At 48.4% G+C, this 21,776-nt stretch overlaps 1 protein-coding gene across 1 annotated transcript; it reads left to right on the top strand.

The window, feature by feature from the left end:
* The first annotated feature begins 1,810 nt into the window (after positions 1 to 1,810).
* Positions 1,811 to 21,683, top strand: GTPBP4 (GTP binding protein 4). Its single transcript, XM_036842250.1, has 17 exons — positions 1,811 to 1,900; positions 2,796 to 2,966; positions 4,879 to 4,982; positions 5,067 to 5,203; positions 6,249 to 6,349; positions 7,514 to 7,606; positions 8,199 to 8,390; positions 8,471 to 8,536; positions 11,221 to 11,310; positions 11,810 to 11,920; positions 13,503 to 13,580; positions 13,862 to 13,913; positions 14,373 to 14,473; positions 16,270 to 16,467; positions 17,441 to 17,506; positions 18,884 to 19,027; positions 19,927 to 21,683. The coding sequence occupies exons 1-17, from the start codon at positions 1,853 to 1,855 to the stop codon at positions 20,077 to 20,079; spliced, it is 1,905 nt and encodes a 634-aa protein (XP_036698145.1). The 5' UTR covers positions 1,811 to 1,852; the 3' UTR covers positions 20,080 to 21,683.
* Positions 21,684 to 21,776: the final 93 nt, after the last annotated feature.

The following is a 21,776-nucleotide window of genomic DNA, read 5'->3' as shown; positions in this document are numbered from 1 at the left end:
TGGTGCGCAGAGCTGTCTGGGGTTTAGCAAATGATTCTAGCAAATCCTAATTACCCCAGAGGCTTCCTTCAGAAGTGCCACAGAGACACAGGAGGCATGCTTCTCTAACTCATGACACAAAAACAGGTAGTACAGTTAATAACAGATGAGAGAATCGTGACTCAAAATTATTTTCGGTGTTGGAATTTGGGAGGTTTATGAGGCATTTTCATGTAAGAATGGGAGGACTTGTTAAAAAGATCTAAGAAGTCGAGATGCTTGAGAAGCAGAGCAGCTGCTGGTGGACAGCAGAGATGCTGGGCCAGGCCACCCAGGTTCAAGCCCCACTGCTGCCTGTTAGCTGTGACCAGGCTAGTTACCCCCGTGCTGTGCCTCGGTTTCCCCGTCCAGTCACAGGGTTGCTGTAGGGATGAAATGAGTTAATATGTGGGCTAGTCAATAGTGCTCCACACCTGGTCACACGCACGCAGGTACAGTTTACCACGGTATGTGGTCCTAGGCTCCCTGAGGGAGTGGCCACCGTTAGGGGAGATTATGGTGGGGAGTGTCCCAGTGCCCCAGCCCCTTCGCCTTCTCAGTGCACTCCAGAGGGCACGTGCGGAGCCGGCTGCAGCCCCCGGCCCCTCCACCGTGGGGTTTCGCAGGTCTTGGGGGCCATCTCCTTCGGCCTGATCTCACCCGCGGCCTGTTTCACACTCCTGGCATCTCAGTGGGAGGGGGAGGGGCTGCCCTCCCGCACAGGGCGGTGAGGATGGACCGACCTAGAGTCTGATTTTCAGAAATGCTGCGTTGCCATATCTGGAATCGTGTAGGTGGACATTACACAATTGATTGGAAATGTCTGGTCCATACAAGCATTCGGTGAGACCCCGGCAGGCAGAGCAAAGGGCGGGGGCAAAAGCTCCAGGTGGAGCTCGTTAGGCAGGTAAGTCAGCCAAGGTCAGGGGCGCGGAGAGACTAAGAGCCAGAGTCACAGACGCCACAGGGTAGAAGAAAAGGTCTTCTGAGAAGACGGGAAGCAGAGAAAATGATGACTGACAAAGGGCCTGCGGCTGAAGGCCCAGGTCAGGGGAAGGCTGGTAGGTCGGGCGGGGCCCAGGGCCCAGGGCCCGGGTCGCTGCCCGGGCCGGGGGTGGGGTCGCGAGCGCGGACTCCGGCCCGCAGGGAGACGGGCCCCTTCTCTGCAGACGATTCGGCCTCAACGGCGTTTATTTAATAAGATTTATCGCGCTCACAAATGGAGAGGCGGCGTGAGCGCGCAAAGCGCAGACCCTCGCGCCCCCCTACCTTCCGTCCACCCCGCCAGCGGCCGCGACGCACGGCCCCCAAGACTCCCCGATCCTGAGAGCCCAGAGCCCCTGGCCTCCTGAGATCCTGAGTCCCCCAGGCCCTTAGAGACCCCAGACTCCCCGAGGCCCCCGGAGCCTTCCGAGCCCCTCTGACCACCCGGACAGCCCGAGGCTCCCGAGACCCCTGACCCGGGCCGGGAGGGGATCGCGGCCGGGCCCTGGAGCCGGTGACCGTCGGGGGGAGCACAGACCCCCAGGGAGGCCTCTCAGGACCCTCTCCTTTACGGGGCAGGGACCGAACCTCGAAACCGCTTCCCCCGCGCGGTCTTCCTCCCGCCCTCAGCGCGCCCTCAGCCCCACCCCCGGCCCCGTGACCCCTCCTCCGGCCGGGCGGGGGCGCTGTGCGACGCCGAGGCCGTGCGTGTGGGACGCAGGGAGCGCCCGGAAGTGACGCGCAGCTAGCGGAAGTCCCCACCTCGGCGGAAGTTCCTCCTACCCGCCGGCCTGCCCCCCTCCCCCCCGGCGGAAGTCAGAGCATTCGTCCCTCGTGGCTGATCGCAGGCATGGCGCACTACAACTTCAAGAAAATCACGGTGGTGCCGTCAGCCAAGGTAGGCGGCCTCGAGGGCTCTTCCGCCCACACTTTTCTCTGCCGGGTCGCGGGAATCGAGGGTCCGGTTTGTAACGCCGGGCTGAGAGGGGTCGCCTCCTCCGCCAGGCCCCCGTCTTAGACCATGTTCTCTCCAGATTGGGGCCCCCGGGTTAGGGGTCTCCCCAGAGGGTCGGGGTCCTTCCTCAGAGCTTAGGGCTGCCCGGGGTTAGGGTCCCTCCTCAGATGTTAGGGTCCTCCCTAGAGAAGAGGGGGAGAGTCAGGGCAAACTTTATGAAGTAGGTAGGTTTTGAACTGTCCCCAAAGGGTTCGTGGATTCTGCCAGATGGAAGAGGGGTCGCGGTCAGAGGCGAGACCGCGGCGTCCCTCCCGGAGCTAACAGTGTTGCCGGCACCTGTCTTCTTGGCTCGTTTGCACTGGGGAATTCATGCAAAAGTCTTTTGTATTCTCTGGTAGTCACCTTACATACCTTAGTCACCTTACCTTAGGAAATTGTATATAGTGGGTTTTAGTTTTATCTGTTATTTTATGTACTTTCAAAGCCACAGATACGCAAACTGAAACAGTACGACTGTTTCTCATTAAAATTTTCTTTTCTAATTTATGCTTGAGTTGTCTGGCTACTTATATTTCAGAGGTTCTTAGGTATTTGGAAATTAGGATAACGTGAAGAAAGCATAGGATAAAATTTATTTCTGCAGCCATTTGCTGAGTGTTTCTTAAAGGCCAGGAACTATAACGATGAGCAAGTTTTATATTGAAGATTTAGTTAGAAAATGTGTATGTAGTTTAAAATATATTGTATTGTTAAATATTAGTCTTTTAAGATGGTTTCAAATAAGTGGGTGAAAGTAGACGTTTTTGGTGTAACTGTGTCTTACTTTATTTAATTGCAGGACTTTATTGACTTAACATTGTCGAAGACTCAACGAAAGACTCCGACAGTTATCCATAAACATTATCAAATCCATCGCATTAGACATTTTTATATGAGGAAAGTCAAATTTACTCAGCAGAATTACCATGACAGACTCTCACAGATTCTGACGGATTTCCCCAAATTGGATGTAAGTGATTCTGGGAAACATAAGTGATTATGTAAATATGAGCCTTCAGACAGGGTTAAACCAGGTTTGTCTAGAGATAATGAAAGAAAGAGGAAATAATTGACTTGTGAAAGTTTACTCTGAGAGTTAGTGGCAAAACTGGGAACAGAGTACAGGTGTTTTGGTTCCTTAGTATCTTTTTTCCCCCAGTCAAACTCCATCTACGAGGGCCCAGAGCATGCCTCACTCGGGCTTTTTCTGTAACCTCTAGGCTTGTATGGGCCAACCCGAGCTCTGAAAGCTATGGACTGAATTCAGAAGCCTGAGCTTCTGGCGGCTTGTGTGCTTCCTCTCTTCCCTCGTTCCAAGGCTCCCTTTCCTGTGGTCTCAAGTTGGGCCAGTGGCTTGAGGCCCAGCAGTGTTTGTGATGTTGTTGCTTCATCAGCTAACGACCATCTGTGTACTTTCTTCACGGGCAAGAAGCAGTCTCGTGGGGAGCAGCCTTCTGCATTGAGCCCCCAAAGTGGAGCTCTGCTGCATAGAGCAGTTTGCTTGTGTGTTTAGCTGTAGGACGCAAGAGAGGACACTGCCTGTGGAGTCCCTGTGTGGGGCGACACGGTTGCAGGGTTGTTGAGGAGGTGATGGATGTGGGGTCAGCAGTACAGCATGAGAGCCTAAATGTGCCACTGCCCTACAACAGTCCCTGAAGGTGGGTTAAGGCAGTGAGATGAGATTGGTTTATGTGACAGAAATTGCTGTTGTAAAATTCCGGGACTTGATAGGTGCTCAGTGACTACTGGCTGGATGAGGGTGTAGTTTCTTGGGAAAGTGTGGGTACTTCAGGAAGTACCTGGGGATAAAGAAGGCAGTAAGAATGAGATGAAGACACCAGGAAACACCTGATGTGAGCAAACAGAAAATACTTTGATCTAATCAACACCAGATTTTTGTTGTTCTTTGTAAAAAAAAATTTATCTTTTTTATCCTTGGTATCATTTTTTTTTTTTAATATACATTAGGGGTTCAAATTTATGAACATTCTATTCCTGTTGGCTTTTTTTTTTCAAACTAAAGTTATCTGAGAATAATTTTCGAGTAAAAGGTTGGAGTAGATTATCATTCATTAAACGATTGCTGTGTCTGTTCAGCAGTCATTTTTAAAGCCCCTATCTTGTCTAGTGGGGGGAAGAGGTAGTAAAACATGTGTGTCATATGGGTATGGAGACGAGGGAGGGCCGCTAGCTGAGCCCTGAAGGAAGCGAGAGCCGTGCGCTACCTGGGGAATGAGCACTGAGGCACAGAAACAGCAAGTGCAAAGGCCCCGGGCTCCAGAGTGTGGTGTCTTCAGGGAACAGGAAGGTCCAGGAGGTGGGTCGGAGAGGGTGTGGGTGGGGTGAGGCAACTTGTGTAGCGGCCTTTGCAGTGGAGCCTGGGACCGGCCTCGCTGGCCTTGCTCTGACTGACTTTCGAAGGAGGACTGGTCTGTGGGGGTGAGAGCACTAGGTGGGGAGCACGGCTGCCAGGGCACTGGTGGCTCCAGAGCTGAGGAGCTGAGAGCGTCTGCCAAGAAGAGGAGCAGAGATGGGCGGATTGTAGGCTTAAGGGAGTTTTAAAACTTTTTTAAAGTTTTGGGGCAATAATAGTGTAAGGTTGATGGGACAGGGAAGAATTTCTCCAGCTCAGTTCTTGAGTGGTGAGGGGCGGGCTCTGGTGCTCAGATGGAGATGGGCCTGGCTGCCCTGCTGACTCCGTTTTTCTCTGTGAACTAAGCAGTCACTGAACAGGAGAGAGGACTGGGGAGAAGACCCTGGGGGGGTGAGGAAGAGTAAGAGGTGCGATTTGTTTCCCTAGGAAATTATTCTTCAGGTGTTATTCATATATTGGGAGGAGAAACTGCTGGAGCAAAATGACCACTTTGTTTTTCTTGTTATAGGATATTCATCCATTTTATGCTGATTTGATGAACATTCTGTATGACAAGGATCATTACAAGTTGGCTCTAGGACAAATAAATATTGCCAAAAATTTAGTGGACAAGTAAGGTATTTTCTTAATATAATATCTTTTAAGTTACTGTTAAAAGAGAGAAAACTCTTACACATTTCTTTTTATGTCTTTCAGCGTTGCTAAAGATTATGTGCGGCTTATGAAATATGGTGATTCTCTCTACCGCTGCAAGCAGCTGAAACGTGCGGCCCTTGGGCGAATGTGTACTATTATCAAAAGACAGAAGCAGAGTTTGGAATATTTGGAACAAGGTACTTGTTATGCATCAGCAAAAACAGGTTTTAGTGCATTCTGTTAACGTACTTGATCCTTGTCGAGAAGTTATTTTTAAAATGTTTATTTTTGTTTTATTTTAGAGATAAGAGGATCAAATTATTTTTCCCAGCCTAGCCTGTAAGAAATTCTAACAGGTTAGATATTACTGAAAAAGCAGCTAGCACTTAACATGCTTACACATTAGTAGCACTATTAAGAAAATTTATGTTTTTCAAGTGTAATAGGTAAGGCATGTACGTTATAAATCATGGGGAAGTAATAAAACATATAAAAATAAAGTAACCCATAGTTTTACCTGTTACTGACAATGTGGTGCATTTCTTTGTAAAACGTGGTAGCATCAAACTGCTACTCCAGTTTTATTACCTGGTAGTTTTTTTCAGTAGGATGATTTCTTAATTAATGTAGTAGGACTTTTATTGAAACAATTTTTTGCCTTTTTGCATGCATATATTTTTACATTTCAAGTGTTTTTAACTGATTTGGTTTTGGACCCCCACCCCACCCCTCCCAGCATCTTGCAAATAATTTGTGACAAGATTGTAACACTGGGCTGCTTTAACAGTGCTTCCAGTGAGCCGTTAGGTCATCAGGGTGGCCCACTGGTGTCGCTGGAGCAGACGAGGCTCCTGAAGGTTTCTCATTACATGGAAGTAGCCTGCTGCCCAGCCAGGAAGTGATGGCACACACACTCGCTCGAAAATGCTCTTTCAAACATCATCTCTCTTACTCAGTTGTCTGGGTTGTGTGGTTTGGGCCCCATCTTGTACCTGTTGGATAGGAATCCATGCTGTCGGGCCTGGGAGCAGGATTCCTGGTACAGCCTGGATGCCCGGTGCCTCCGCAGCTGGTCCCTTCTTCGTTCATTCGTATTCTCTCTGTCACGTACATGATAAATGTTGGAGTGAGGGTAATGTGACCACAGTCCTGGAGTGCGCACCTAAGTTGAGCAGATCTTCAGCTTTGAGATTCTTAAGTTTTCTTATGAAATTAAGCACGTTTACTGTAAACTTCTCACAGTGCGTCAGCATCTGTCCCGTCTGCCGACCATTGACCCGAATACAAGGACCCTGCTTCTGTGTGGATACCCGAATGTTGGCAAGTCCAGCTTCATCAATAAGGTTGGTCCGCCTGACGGCGCGGTGACCAAGGACCTGGCTGCGTGGGGTGAGGGCGGCTGCAGTCAGTCCTCTAGTTAGCACTGCCCTGGGCCCAAAACATTGTTCCTCCCATCCTCGAGGATCGACCCTGAACCTGGATGGATATTGCAGTTATGGGGACCATTTGAGTTTTGAGTTTTGTATGTGTCCTACAAATTTCTAAGGGATTTGAGACGTTTAAATACGTTTCTGTTAACACATGGACATGCGTGTCCCGGGAACAGTAGTGCCAGGGAGTCACTGTTGACCGTGCAGACCGTGCCTGTTGAACTGACCTTCCCGGGCTCCAGAGGTGTTTCTCAGGTGATATCACCCGGGTTGCTGTGTCAACTTGCCTGTAAACTTTGGTTTGTGTAGTGGGAAGTGGTTGCCCTTTACTTAGTGAGTTTATTATCAGAGCTAAAGGAACTGTTTAAGTAACGCAGCACCTTAGCTGAGCTCAGGGACCTGAATGGAGTAGAAACAGTGTTTAAAGTGTCAGCTCACAACCAGCAACAGCCCAGGTGCCAAAAAAACAATGGTTACATGTGGGGCTCTTTGCTACTAAGAACACTCCTGCAGATCTGTAGGTTTTTGTTTTGTCCACAAGCGGCACTGATACAGTGACAGCTGAGCTCTGCAGTGTCTCAGCCGACCTCTCCAGGGCTTGTGAGCCAGGCCTTGGGGGTGAGACGGGCCGCTTAGTTAACTAACATTAAACAACAACAGAAAATTCAGTCCTAAGTCTCGTGACCACATTTCCGGAGTTCAGGGACCCCACGTGGCTCACGGGCCTGTGTTGAGGTGCAGGTGTCGAGTGTTCCCATCATCACAGGAAGTTCTGTGGGGCGTCGCTGGGGCCAGGATGGGTGCGAGGAGGAGCTGGTTGGTGCCCTGCAGGTGCTGGGCCTTCCTTGCTCCCTGATGCCTGATTCGTACTCCGCCTCTGTGGCCCGGGTCCTGAGGAAGAGGGGCCCGTCTGCCTGCTGAGGTGCTGGCTCCTGTCAGAGTTCAATCATGTGAGGTTGAATCTCGTGGGTTTTTTTTGTTTTTTTCCTACCGCAGCAGTTAGTCTCGATAACACGTAGGTGCCGCGTTTACTCTGTTGCAGAGGATACGCGGTACAGGACTTGTGGTTTGTTCCAGGTGACGAGAGCAGATGTGGACGTCCAGCCCTACGCCTTTACCACCAAGTCTCTGTTTGTTGGGCACATGGATTACAAGTATCTGCGCTGGCAGGTGAGAGCTGTCTAAGCTGGGACAGTCGTGCTCTTGTTCCTGGAGTTTGATTCTGGGGATTCCCACAGACTAGTTAGTGTCTGCCCACGTCCCAGTGCACACAGCGTCACAGGGAAGGCTGGGGGGTCACCGGGAACGTCCCTGTGGACAAGCTCCGGCAAGCTCAGGGGACGCGGCAGCTCCCAGCAAGCCTTCTGCGCTCGGCTAATGGTGGTGCTTCTGATGGGCCGGTCATCAGAAACCATTTACAAGCGTGACGCAGTTGAATTTAATGTTATGAGAGGTGATGTCATTCCTAGCACGTGGGAGGGGTTATCCCTGTTTTCTGTGTTGTCGTCACTAATGGAAAGAGGGGTCCTTCTCAGGGTCGTTGGCAAGTTCATTCTTCATGAGCTCTGCAGCCCCCTCCCCCGTTTTTCATACTTAATTTCTCCTTTTCCCCCGCTGCCTTCTTTACCGTGGTCAGTTGGGAGCCCTGCATTTTCTTTACCAGCTTTGTCAGGGCTGGTCTGGGTTTGTGAGCGCCCTCGGCCTGTGCTGGGCAAGCAGCTTGTGCAGACGTGGGCTCTTGGAGTAACGAGTCTGACCTTAGGTGGTGGATACTCCGGGGATCCTGGACCACCCTCTGGAGGATCGCAACACCATTGAGATGCAGGCCATCACGGCACTGGCTCACCTGCGAGCCGCGGTTCTCTACGTGATGGATTTGTCTGAGCAGTGTGGGCACGGACTCGGGGAGCAGCTGGAGCTCTTCCAGAACATAAGGCCACTCTTTGTCAACAAGGTGAGCGTGGGGACCAATGTTTTAGTTTGTAACCTGCAGTGTGAAGGTAATAATTTTGTTATTTTTCTTTCTCATTCTAGCCTCTTATCATTGTAGCAAACAAATGTGACGTGAAGAGAATAGCTGAACTTTCTGAGGATGATCAGGTAAATCACCTTGATGTTTTCAATATTTCCTACTAATTCTGAATCTCGTCTTACACAATCAGAGTTGAAAAGGAATGTTAGCGATGCTAGTCTGGTTTTTGTTTTGCAGTGAGATAATATCCTCACTGATTGAGTCGACGTGACCTTAGGAAAGCCCATTAATGGCAAACGGACCATGACATTTCCTGGTTCCTGCTCTCTCAGAGGCTGTGGGGCCGGCCGTGCGTGTGGTCGGTACAGTAGCCTTCAGGAGACTGCTTGTTCGGAAGGGGCTGCCTCTCGTGTTGGGGCCTTAAAACGAGCAAAGCACCTCAAGGTTCGCCCCAGCTCCTTGGGCCTGGGCTGCCGGCTGCTCTGGAGCAGCGCCTGCAGCAGAGTGTCTAGTGGGAGGCGTTTCTCGGGTGTTACTGGAGTACCTGCTGCACAGGTTCTGTGGGGAGATGTTGGGGACTGAGTGAGTGAGGGAAAAGGAGTGTCTGCAGACCTTCCAGAACCGTGACCCTGTCGTGTCTGCTGTAATTTTCCAAGTGGCAGGTAACGTCGTTAGCCCTAGGTTTTCAAGCTGTTTGACCCTGTATCCGTCCCCAGGAGGCATCTCTCAGGACACATGCTTCGAGAAGCTCTGCGCTGGTCCAGTGGTTCTCTCTCGTGGCCCCACCAGCAGTGTTGGCGTTGCTTTTCGGTGGTAATGCATCATAAGTCAGGGCACACCCCGGGCCTCTGCAGTCAGACTCTGGGAGGCCCAGCAGCCCGGTTTGCAAGGCCCCGTTTGGTGGGAGAGACGCTGCACTTGTCTGGCCTGAGGAGAGGGTCTCTAGGGAGGCTGTGCTCTTGTCTCTGGCTCTCTCTGGTGCTGTTTGGACACTTAATCCTTGGTGAGAACGTGGTGTGTTTAAACAGCCATTCTGGTGTCCCTGGGCACCGCCTTGTACTCTCTACGTTACTGATGATGTAAACGCTGATGTCAGAGAATTCTCTTTTCTTTGAAAGGATCAGATACTCATTGGGTGATCTCAGTTTTTCAGGCTAAGAGCACTGGAGTGTGGAGGGGAGGGCAGGTCAGGAGTGATTGTTGTGCCGGTAGCTCAGCCCTTGCGGTTAGACTCGCCCAAGTCCTGCCTCCACTGCCAGCTGTGATGGAGCTTCAGTGGTGGGAACAGTTGCATCGCTGGGTTGGGAAGCAGGGTTGCGGGAGCTATGAACGCTGGTCAGCGCCGCGTGGGGCCTGCCCTGTGTCGGTCAGTGACTCTGATATCTCTTGAGCTGCAGTGCAGGTTCTGCCCCGTCTTGCACGAGGCACATGGTGGCAGGTGCGGTGTCTTATGCAGGTCATGCTGGTAGGTGGTATGGTTGGTCTTTCCAGGGAGCAGGGGGAGCAGAACTCATTCCTGAGAAGCTTGACTGTCGTGAATTGGCCACCTGTGTCTGAGCGTTGTCACATGGTCAGGCCGGCAGCAAGGTGTCAGGTGGCATTCGTGGAGGCGCAAATGAAGTCCCTTGTCCTGGGGTCTTGGTGGTTCGTTCGTAGCTGGATTCGTACACGTTGCTGTATCGTTTTCTAAGGAATTATCTTAGGCTGTGGAGGCCAGGTATTTTATAAAAAATAGCATTGAGAATATTCTCTATGAAAATCTGTATCTTAATTTTCTCAAGATTCTCTTCAGAAGGGTAGGTCTCACAGAATGTTCCAGAGAGCCTCTGCTTTGCTTGCTGTAGTCTGATTTGATCCTCCCCGTAATGTATATTTTCTTTTCTTTTTTAAAAAAAATTAATTTATTTTTGGCTGCGTTGGGTCTTCATTGCTGCGCGCGGGTTTTCTCTAGTGGTGGTGAGTCGGGGCTACTCTTCATTGCGGTGCGTGGGCTTCTGTTGCAGTGACTTCTCTTGTCGCGGAGCACGGGCTCTAGGTGCGCAGGCTTCAGTAGTTGTAGCACGCGGCCCCAGTAGTTGCGGCTCGCGGGCTCTAGAGTGCAGGCTCAGTAGCTGTGGCTCACGGGCTTAGTTGCTCCGCAGCAGGTGGGATCTTCCCAGACCAGGGCTCGAACCCGTGTCCCCTGCATTGGCAGGTGGATTCTTAACCACTGCACTACCAGGGAAGTCCTGTATTTTCTCTTCTTTCTTTCTTTCTTTTTTTAAAAAAAATTTATTTATTTAATTTGTTTAGTTTTGGCTGCATTGGATCTTCATTGCTGCGCGCGGGCTTTCTCTAGTTGCGATGAGTGGGGGTTACTCTTTGTTGTGGTGTGTGGGCTTCCCACTGCGGTGGCTTCTCTTGTTGCGGAGCACAGGCTCTAGGCGCAAGGGCTTCAGTAGTTGTGGCACACGGGCTCAGTAATTGTGGCTCGCGAGCTCTAGAGTGCAGGCTCAGTAGCTGTGGCTCACGGGCTTAGTTGCTCTGCGGCATGCGGGATCTTCCTGGACCAGGGCTCAAACCCGTGTCCCCTGCATTGGCAGGCGGATTCTTAACCACTGCACCACCAGGGAAGCCCCTGTATTTTCTTAATCACAGCTGAATTTAGGGAAAAATAAATAACTGTTTTGGGGAGATGTCCTTCAAAAGAGTTAAAAAACCACAGATGTGTTAATTATAATTAGCATTTATAGCACCCATTTGAGGAGAAGTAAGATTTGTTCATGGGGAACTGGGGATAAATGCAGCTCTCATTTGTCCTTTGTATTCCCAGAAAATATTTCTAGATCTTCAGGCTGAAGGGTTTTCTGTGGTGGAGACCAGCACCCTGACGGAGGAAGGGGTTATTAAAGTGAAGACAGAGGTCAGTGCTTCCTCACAAGCAGGGTTGATCCCTTTCCTTGACAGGAATGTTTCTCTCTGGGTGTTAACAACCCTGAGCGCTAGTAGCTCCGCCTGAGAGATGAATCCTGGGGCCCCCACCCGCCCAGTGAACATGGGGGGATGTGAAGAGATGCTCACACTCCCAGCACAGGTCATTTTCACTTAGTCCTGCTGCCTCAGGGTTCTTCCTCGGTCTGGGCCTGACCCTGACCCGGGAAGGAAGAGAGAGGTCCCCTCCGCACCCGGCCCACCCTCCCCTGTCCCGGAGCGTGAGGTCTGCCCCAGGGCAGTTACTTGGACCTTGGGGGTCCCAGCACTCAGCCATCAGATGCTGCCTCTGAGGGAAAAGCGTAGCAGGTTCCAAACCTGGGGACCGTCCTCTGGTTATGGGGGCTCTGGTTCCTGGTTCCTTCCAGAAGGCAACATGAGGCTGTGCCAGGTGCCCTGTGACCTGGTGCCACGTTTTCTCACCTTCTCAGGCTTGTGACAGGCTTTTGGCTCATCGAGTTGAAACCAAAATGAAAGGAAATAAAGTGAATGAGGTGCTGAACAGACTGCATTTGGCTGTTCCCAGCAGAAGAGATGACAAGGTAAAGCCGCCTGCGGAGGCCCTTGAGGCAGGGGGTTGCGTGGCTGGTGGGGACCCGCGCGCCTGCCTCCCCGGTAGTGGATTTCCCGGGTGTTCTCGCATCTTCCTCAGAATGAAGGTTATGCCATGTATGTCAGGAAGAATAGAAGCGGTGAGAGGAGGAGCATGAAGAGCCAGGTTAAACCTGCTCCCCCACCAGAGGCTGTTACTGTAACTCTCAGCTTGTCTATTTGTCCAGAAATATTTTGGCATATAAGCTTTTTTTAAAAAACTCTAAACACGGGAATATATTTTCTTTCAAGTTTTTCATTTTCTTGCTATTAAAAACTAGTGCTCAAGGTTACGTTTTCATACGTAGGTCTCTGTTTTTAATTGCAAATATATCTGTAGAGTGAATTTTAAGGCATGGCATCGAAAATGTCATTGTCCTCCAACAATGCCTTGCAGGTTTATACTCCTGAAGGTTTGAGAACGCACACTTCCTGTTGTGTCAGTGTGATGGACTAAAGATGCTTCCATTGTTGTGATGAGTTTCTTTTCTTTTTTTTTTGCTGTGCTGCACAGCTTGTGGGATCTCAGTTCCCCGACCGGCGATTGAACCCAGGACCATGTCAGTGAAAGCCCAGAATCCTAACCACTGGGCCACCTGGGAATTCCCACTTTTTATTTATTTATTTTAATGTTTCTTATGTATTTATTCATTCAACACTAATTTTTGGTAGCTAGTCTAGGCATTAACAATACAGGTAAAGATCACTGTCAGTGATGTTGTTAATGATTTTTATCATATTTGTTCTCAAAAAGTTACACAAGTTTTCAGTTTTTTTCCCCAAAATAAAGTGGAAATTACATTATAAGAAGTGATATTTCTACACTGTAGTTTCAGGCAGTCACACTCAGTGATTATTCAACATGATTGTTTTCAGTTAGTGAACATCATGTGGAACAGGATGTGTATCTTGGTATTGACATACTTATTTGCTTTTTCACTTCTTTAGGTTATCTCTTACTGATTTGTAATTTTTATATTAAGGAAATCAGACTCCTGTATGTTGTGTAGATTTGTTTTCTTTAAGGTATTTTTTCTTCTGTATTCTGATGGTTCAATTTTTAAATTTTACCTTTTTTTTAATAGAAGTCTTCATTTAGTTGTGGTTTTATCTTGTTCATGGGAAGCAGGTGGTGGTCTTCACCCAGCTCATCGTTTATCTCAGGACTGATGGCTGGATGATGTGTCTTCCCATCGTATTCCCTTCTGTGCTTGGGCTTATGTCTGAATTTCTCCTGTTCATTGATCTGCTTTATTTCTCCTGTATTGCTTTCTTCATCCATACTTTTTCTTGATTCTCTTACCGTTTGTTTTTTCTAAATAAACTTTAGAATCTGCTTACGGAGCCTTCCCAGCTTCCTTGCCCAGACTGGCCCTGCACCTTCCCCTCTCCCCCAGATCATCTTGGTTTTTAGTTGGTCTGGGTGTGGTTTTGTGTTTCCCATGCAGATGGAGAATTTCTTGTAGTTTTTCATCTTTGTGTTTTGATTTAGCAAGGCATTTCATTTAGGTATTTCCACTCATGTCTTCTCAGGGGCGGCCCCCATTCATCCCTGAAGGAGTCGTGGCACGCAGAAAGAGAATGGAGCTCAGGGAGCCGAAGAGGAGACGGGTAGGTGACGGGAGCGCCCATGGGCCTGTGCTGGAGAGCATGTGCGGGGCAGGGCTTTGGAGCATAAACCCCCTGGGGCCTGGACACCCTCCTGGGTGGAGGTGCCAGGTCTGCCAGTGGCAGAAACAGCTTTCCCACCAGAAATGGGCGCTGAGCCTCAGGTGCTGAAAGGATTGGCTCTTCGGTTGGAGAAGGGGTGATTCCACAGGGAAGGGAGGGGGCCCAGCAGTTCTGGTTCTGAAGGTCAAATAGCACTGATGAAAACTGTGTTTTCATTGCAGGAACGGGACATTGAGCTGGAAATGGGAGATGATTATATTCTGGATCTTCAAAGTAAGGGCTCAAATGTGATAGTTGTTTTCAGATGCCAGTTGTGTGAAAAATGTGAAAGTGCATTATTAATGGGTGCAAGTCTTGCAGCATTTTGTTAATTTAATTTCTTGAAGGTGAGAGGTTGCATTCTGCCAGGACTCTGAGATTTCTTCCTCCCAGGTAGTTTTCTGTGAGTGATCATTTCTGTAACTTTCCTAGCATGTAAGTGTTGGACCAGGCTGATATTGTTGATAATCTGTTGTTCATGCCTTTGGACACTTTGATCCTGAGGTACTGATGGGTCTTGGGATGTGCTTGGAGCAATCCTTTGGTCGAGCATGTTACATTGCTTACCTAGTGTTGAACACAAGTGCTCTGTTGTCTTCACAGGTGTAGGACTTGCGTAAGTGGTGGCTCGTTTGGGGCACACGGTAGTTGATGTTAAAAACAACTATAAACTTTTTGTTCTTTGACCTTTAGAGTACTGGGATATAATGAATTCATCGGAGAAACATGATAAGATACCTGAGATCTGGGAAGGCCATAACATAGCCGACTATATTGATCCTGACATCATGCAGGTTTGTGTCACTAGTTAAATTATTTGACTTTTATTCCTCTTTAACACGACCACCGAAAGACACGCGCACAACTTTCCACTCACCTCTGTCCATGGCCCTCGTTCCTTCTACGCCCACCAAGACCCCGGGGCCCCTGCCTCCTGGGGCCCTGCACACGCAGCACCATGTTCCTGCACCGGGTGCTGGTGCAGACTCTCCCCTTCCTCCCAGACCTCCTGCCCGAGCTCCTTGTGCTGGTCTCAGGGGCGGCCTCACTAAATAAGGGAGTCCCCGGGGCGTGGACGCCCTCGTCGCCACCCCATGCGGGCCCCTGTGGCTGCAGGTGCTGCTTGCTCCCCGCCTGACCCCTTGTCTTCCCCAAGTTCTGCCCCGGCACACGCAGCTGCCTCCTGTTTCAGTCCTCTCCTTGTTTGCTGTTTCTTAACATATGAGTGTCCACAGCAAACAAAAACTTCTTAGACCCTGTGCTCTCCTTTAGTTGCTATCCTTTCTCTCCAGAGTCAAGTTTTTTTTTTCAAATGTGTTAAAGTGTACAGTTAAGTAGCATCTAGTACCGTCATGGTGTTGTGCAACCACCACCTCTGTGTAGTTCCGGAACCTTTTCATCATCCCCAAAGTAACTCCCAGTACTCAATAAGTAATCACTTCCTAGTCTCCCCTCCCCCTAGCCTCAGGCAACCACAAATCTCTTTTCTGTCTCTCTAGATTTGCCTGTTTTGTATATTTTATATAAATGGAGTCTTACAATATGTTGATCTTATTCCACTTAGCATAATATTTTCAAGGTTTGCCCATGTTGTAGCATGTGCCAGAGCTTTCATTCCTTTTTATTGCTTAGTGATATTCTATTTTATATGTGTAGCACATTTTGTTTATCCATTCATCTGTTGATGGACATAGTGTTGTTTCCACCGTTTGGGTATTGTGATTAGTGCTACTATGAACATTGATGGATAAGTATTGAGTACCTGTTTTCAACACTTTTGGGCAGATTCCTAGGAGTAGAGTTACTGGGTCATAAGATAATTTTATGTTTCACTTTTTGAGGAACTGCCAGCCAAGTTTTTCAAAAAATATTTTATAAAATATTTGCAACGTATGTTCCTTGTTTCCCTTGTTATTCACTCCTCAGTTCTCAAATGGCATCCTTGATTTATATTTCATGTCTTAATCTCTTCAGTTGTGCCTCTTGCTTTGTCTCTTACTCTGTGACATCCTGTTTCCGTAGTCTGGGCTCAGATGGCCTGACCTGGCCTTCCCGTCCAACCTCCCTCCCTATGCCTTTTCACGCTAGTACTGATGGGGGTACCTCTGACTCGGGTTCCTGTCGAGGTTTATTCGTTGTATGTATTTAAAAATTTTATTAACTGTATGGCCAACGAGCTTGTGTTTGGGACAGCTTTGGGATGGATACACGGGCTGTCGTGGTCCAAGGCCAGTTCAGATTGATGTTCTCAGTTCTTCAAGGATGGAGGGTCTTTCATGTACCTGCTGGGAGCGAGGGGAACATTTTACATGTTTTAGCCTCGGAGGTGGGAGTGGTTGTTTCTAAAGAAGGAAAAGAAGTGGCACAGAATAGTCTGCGGCTGTCGGCTTAGTCTTTGTGCTCATCTCCGCACGGAGCCTGTTTGCGGGGAGGTGAGCCCTGGCACAGAGGGCGAGGCCCACGTGAGTCTGGACCCGGGTGTTAATCATACCCCAAAAGACTTAGGGGAAACCTGGTTTCTATAAAGATTGTTACACTTCTTTATGAGTTTTTCATTGTTGGCTTTGTTTAATTATGACTTTTTTAAAAGAAATTGGAAGAGTTAGAAAAAGAAGAAGAGCTAAGAACAGCTGCTGGAGTGTATGACAGTGAATCTGAAACTGAAGATGAAGAAATGGTGGAAATCCAACAGCTGGCAAAACAGATTAGGGAAAAAAAGAAGTTGAAGATTCTGCAGTCTAGAGAGAAGGATACACAGGGACCCAGGATGCCTCGGACAGCCAAGAAGGCAAGTGTCGTGTCGTGTCCAAGAGCGTCACCTATTTCTTTGTGTATTGGAGTCTTGTATGGTCCATGCTAAACATGCTTCACTTTGTTTTGTTGGTATAAGTTGACTTTTGAGGTTGGGTGAGTGTTGCTCTTTCATATTCTGAGTATTATACCCCTTCTTGGTGACTTTCACTGTTGGATTCAACCCCTTTGTAGCTGTACCGAAACAAATGAAGATTGTGAGTTATGCATAAATTTCTAGATGTAAAGTCATCAATTAACACATTCTTATTCTTTAATTCTTTATTAGGAGTCATCTTTTACAATTTACAGAAAAACTAACCCAATCTAACTTAGGGCCAAAGGTGATTTAACTGGGCCCTGTGACTGGTTAGGACGGGGAAGTTCACACTGAGGCACAAGTGGATCAGATGGTGTCAGGGTCCTTCCAGTTCTCAGGTCCGTCTTCTTAGCATCTTCCTCCTGCTCCGTGCTCTTGTCCGGAGGCACAGCTCCCCAGGGAAAGAGGATGGTGTGTGGGGCAGTTAGAGTGAGATGGGACAGGAGGGAAAATGTCAGATGCTAGGCGCCTCTCCATGGAGGACAGTCATGTGTTCGAAATACTGTTCCTGTGTGGTGGCGAATGACTGTCTCTTGACAGGCATGGCCATCGCTGTATCCCCACCATCGTGGGGCTCCGTGTGCTTGGGAGGAGGTGCTGGCCTCTGGGGTCTGCATGTGGGAATCCCCGGGGAGCTGAGCGGAATCCAGGGGCAACACGTACGTTGTCCTGCTCAGAAAAATTGCCCAGGAAATGTTAATTTTCATGTTATTTAATGAGTTGTCCAAAAACATACACATGAGCCCAAGTAAAAGAATTTCTAAAATAAGTGTATCATGGATCATTGTAAAAGGTAGTTTCCCTTGAAATTTTTTTTTAAACATTTTATCAAACTAATTTTGCTTAAAACAACGTCCGTTTCTGCCTTCAGGTTCAGCGGAAGGTTTTGGAGGATGAGATGCGCAGTCTCGGTGTCGACATGGACAACAAAGACAATGTGAGTGCAGACGGCCTCAGAGCCATGGGTGGGGCGGCGCCGTCCTGGGAACCAGGGCAGGAGCGGGTTACAGAGGAGTTAGCACTGCTGGGGTTTGTGCTGAGAATTATGTTGTTGTGTGCAGTTTTTAGGACTTGAGCTGCAACTTTGACTTTGGTGACTGATGTCTTCACGTAGAGCTTCAGTTTAGACACCAGGTAAACATGAGGTGGTCTTGAGTTTCTTGGCGTGAGAGGAACGTAGGCTGTAAATAGCTCAAAGCTGTTCCTTGGAGCCCAGAGGTTAGAAGGCATTTCAGATACCTTTTTCAGGATCCCAGTTTTTCTTGCTTGATGAATTACTCTGGAGAATGCATGTCTTTGTGTGAAAGAACGTCTTCACGTTCTGGATTGTTTTCTCAAAACAGATTCCAAGAAGTGGAATTACCGAAACAAAGGATGACGTTGTGTTAGACTAATTCGGATTTTGATCAGCAGTGCGTGAGCTGCGTGAGCACCCCATACTGCTCACATGGGGTGTTATTTTAATGTTCACATATGGCTTCTGACTTTGGATTGTTTATCAGGTGCTGGGCTCTAGGGTGCCTGCCTCTCACATCATTGTGTCATCTTATTTCAAAACAGTAACGTGAGCGGGCGCCACAGGCCGGGGTGCCAAGCTGCTGGCTTGCAGAGCTGGATCTCAGCACCCACAAGGCTGAGCTTTCAGGCGGCCGTCACTGTGTTCAGGCGGATGATCCCGGAAAGGGGGCATGAAGGAGAGACAGCACTTTACATAAATTGTGCTGCTAATGTGGCTGAACAGGCAGCTCTAAGTAAAGTTTTTTAAATGGAGTTAAAATCAGCTCTGTAACTTAAAGCAGCTGTGAAAGTGAAAAAGAGTATTTGGGACTTCCCTGGTGGCGCAGTGGTTAAGAATCCACCTGCCGATGCAGGGGACACAGGTTCGAGCCCTGGTCCAGGAAGATCCCTCATGCTGCGGAGCAACTAAGCCCGTGCGCCACAACTACTGAGCCTGCGCTCTAGAGCCCGCGAGCCACAACTATTGAAGCCCACGCGCCCAGAGCCCATGCTCCGCAACAAGAGAAGCCACCGTAATTGAAAAGCCCGCGCACCACAACGAAGAGTAGCCCCCGCTCACGGCAACTAGAGAAAGCCTGTGTGCAGCCACAAAGACCCAACGCAGCCAAAAAAAAAAAAAACTATTTGACCAATAATTAATGTGAAGTTAACTATGTGTATTTTAAATGTATTTAACTTATTTGACGATGGTTCTAAAAACCCTTCCATGTGCCTTCTCTCCTCGTTGGAATAACTTCATGTTTGTCACTAAGGCTGGGACCCTGAGGCACTGAAGTTTGCTTTCTGTGTGTTTCAGGCCCATTATATGGTCCAGGCCAGAAGGTCTCGGAGCGTCACAAGGAAAAGGAAGCGGGAAGACTCTGTCCCGCCCACGTCTGTGGCCCGGAGTCGCAGTTGCTCTCGGACCCCACGTGATGTCTCTGGTCTCCGCGACGTCAAGGTTAGTCCTTGCAAGGTGTAATTAATAAAATGGTAGCTTCTACTGTTGATCACACGAGGGCTCAGGGCAAACACTTGGAGCTGCAAGAACTGCGGGGTGGGGATGGGGGAGTGGGCGTTGGCTGTGTGCTGCACCCCAAGAGGCGGGCTTGGGCCTGGCACAGCCGGGTGTCCCTGGACCTTTGCCCTCAGTGCATGGGTTTCTTGTTGGGGTGGACAGAGCAGGGTGTGGTAATAGCACCACGGCCTGAGCCTCTGTCCTAGCCGCTCAGGGCTGTGCTAGGAAACGGTCCTGCTCAGAACCTGGACATGGGGCCTTCACCCACCACAGGCCCATGTGGGGAGCCAGCCCAGAGAGAGCTGTTTGGGAGTCTTTTGGGAAAGACACTTTGGATGTATACAGTCTCTTTTGCTGAAACTTCTTTTTTTTAAATAAACACAAAAATGGTTAGTTTTAGCATTTTGAAAATTCAGATGAGAAAGTTTGTGTATAAGCTTACAAGCGGTCTCCCTTTTGGGAGCCCGAGTTTCCCATTCCACCACGCCGTCTCCATCTGGTAGTCTGGATTTAACACCAGCATTGACACTTGTTAGTCAGATGTGAGTAGTTTCATGGGCCGGAATCTCAGTGTCCCCGTGTGTCTGAGAGGAAGTCCATGTCTGAGTGTATCTGGTCCCTGTAGGTATGAGACTTGTCTGGGTAGTTTCCATCTTGCAGATACTGGTTGAGCTCCTGCAGGTACTGTGGTGGATCCATGGGAACATGGTATGAGTGAGACTCACCAGGGTTTCTCTTCACAGCACAGACCCGGACCATTCAGACAGAGTGTTAACAGGTAATGGAAATTTGCTTGGAAATTAGGTTTTCCACAGCTGACGTGTTTTTCTTCTGCTTTATAGATGGTGAAGAAAGCCAAGACCATGATGAAGAATGCTCAGAAGAAGATGAATCGCTTGGGGAGGAAAGGGGAGGCAGACAGACATGTGTTTGACATGAAACCCAAGCACCTGCTCTCGGGAAAGAGGAAAGCTGGTAAAAAGGACAGGAGATAGTGTCCATCGCAGCTGAAGCACTTTGGCTCGACTTCTTCTTGGTTTGGTTTTACAGAATTGGAGTCGTGATCTGTAAACTGAACATGACAATGGAATAACTCAAGCACTTGTTGCTTTGCTGAAAGCTGTGGTTACCCGATAATTGTCCAGGTGTGGGGGATTTTTATCGCTGCATTAATATTACAGATATTTTGAGCAGGCAGTGGTTTCTCATTTATGGAGTTTTGGTGGCTTCAGACTTGCAGGGCTGGAAGGATATATTTATGTGACTACGTTGTTTCTGATGGAGAAAAATCTTACCCTCTTGTGCAACAGGGAACTTTGGTTTCACTGCCTGGGAAGAGTCCTTAGCTGGTGAAAGCTTACAGATGTCAGGATGCCAGGACTGAGTTATCTTCTAGTCCTTTTGTACAATGTACTGTTGTAGTCTGTCTTCAACTATTTTATCCAAAATAAACTTCCAAAAGAAAGCAGTTTTACTTAGTTGGTTTTGTTTTTTTTAGTTACAGATCACTGTCAGTTTGGGCAGATGAAAAGGGAAAAGAAAGTAAATGGCAATTCTTTTTTGTTTTCAAAGCGAAAAATACTTTTTAGTGGAACAGAATGTTGCCTAAGTTACTACAGCAATTAAATGTGGGCATCTGCTCCTTGTGTCCACTGCTGAAAATTAATTTATTTTGAGTAGAAATCATTGTGAGGTACATGCCCAGTAAAATGTAGGAAATTAACATTTTAGAATATTAAGTGCTTAAAACATCACTTCTCGACCACAAAACTGCCGTGGCCACCGCTTTGTGTGCAGTTTCAAGCATCCCCTCTGCTAACTCACGGTATTTCTAAGTGCACCTGTGTGGGAGTCTTCCAGTGTCATGCAGTGTGATTCAAGGTGTGTTTGAAAGTTGCATTACATTTTGGGGATCCAAAGTAAAACTTTCATTTGTTTATGCTGAGAAAGATTATGTAAAGAGAAACCCATTGAGTGTCAGGTGAGAGGGAGTAGGAAGCACTGGAGTCCCTCTCCTCCCAGGTTACAGTGGCTCTGGCAGAATCTCTGCTTTAACTATTAAATATTTGGGACTCCAGAGTCTTTAAAGGCTCACCTCTTCCAGGGAAAGGCTCTGCGGTAAACCAGTTTGTCAGTTTTAGCCCCTGTGGCTGGCTTAGCAACTGCCTGACCTCCCACCCCAAACCCTGTGGCAGTCACTGTACCTGCGTTTCTGGAGGTGCTTGTGGGATTCAGATTGGGCCCTAAGGGCCTTGTTCTCCAAATATTAGGATTTTGTTTTGATTGACAGTTGCTGCTTATGATGGCAGAGGTGTAAGACAGAGATGGATCCCCATCAGCTGAATTTGAAGGGTCAGTGCCTGTTTCTTTTTCCCTTGCATTTTTCCTTTTTTACCCCTTTGGAGAGCTAGAGATGTGAGGATTAGGACTTAAGAAAGCACTGCTGGCTGGCTCAGGGGAATTTAGAAAGTCAGCATGTCTGTGTCCAGGGAAAGACACACAGTGGGAAAGGAAGTGAGAGAAGTGAAGACCTCGGGGGGTACAGATACCCAACAACAACTAAAAATTCACATACAAAGAAATAGGAAAGTGTGGTCCATTAAAGGAAAAAACTGAGAAACTGTCCCTCAGGAAGACATGACAGACTTACTAGACACTGCCTTAAAGATGCTCAAGGAGCTAAAGGAAGACG

Source organism: Balaenoptera musculus, chromosome 2, assembly GCF_009873245.2.
Source record: "Balaenoptera musculus isolate JJ_BM4_2016_0621 chromosome 2, mBalMus1.pri.v3, whole genome shotgun sequence".
NCBI classification, from domain to species: domain Eukaryota; kingdom Metazoa; phylum Chordata; class Mammalia; order Artiodactyla; family Balaenopteridae; genus Balaenoptera; species Balaenoptera musculus.
This window is presented reverse-complemented; position numbering and strand designations above follow the sequence as displayed.

Bases quoted from the DNA above. Each gene is read 5' to 3' on its own strand.
- GTPBP4 (XM_036842250.1), top strand. From the start codon at position 1,853: ATGGCGCACTACAACTTCAAGAAAATCACGGTGGTGCCGTCAGCCAAG. The intron at 13,914-14,372 runs GTAAGGGCTCAA...TTTGACCTTTAG, and splicing joins TTATATTCTGGATCTTCAAA to AGTACTGGGATATAATGAAT. The intron at 17,507-18,883 runs GTGAGTGCAGAC...TGTGTGTTTCAG, and splicing joins ACATGGACAACAAAGACAAT to GCCCATTATATGGTCCAGGC.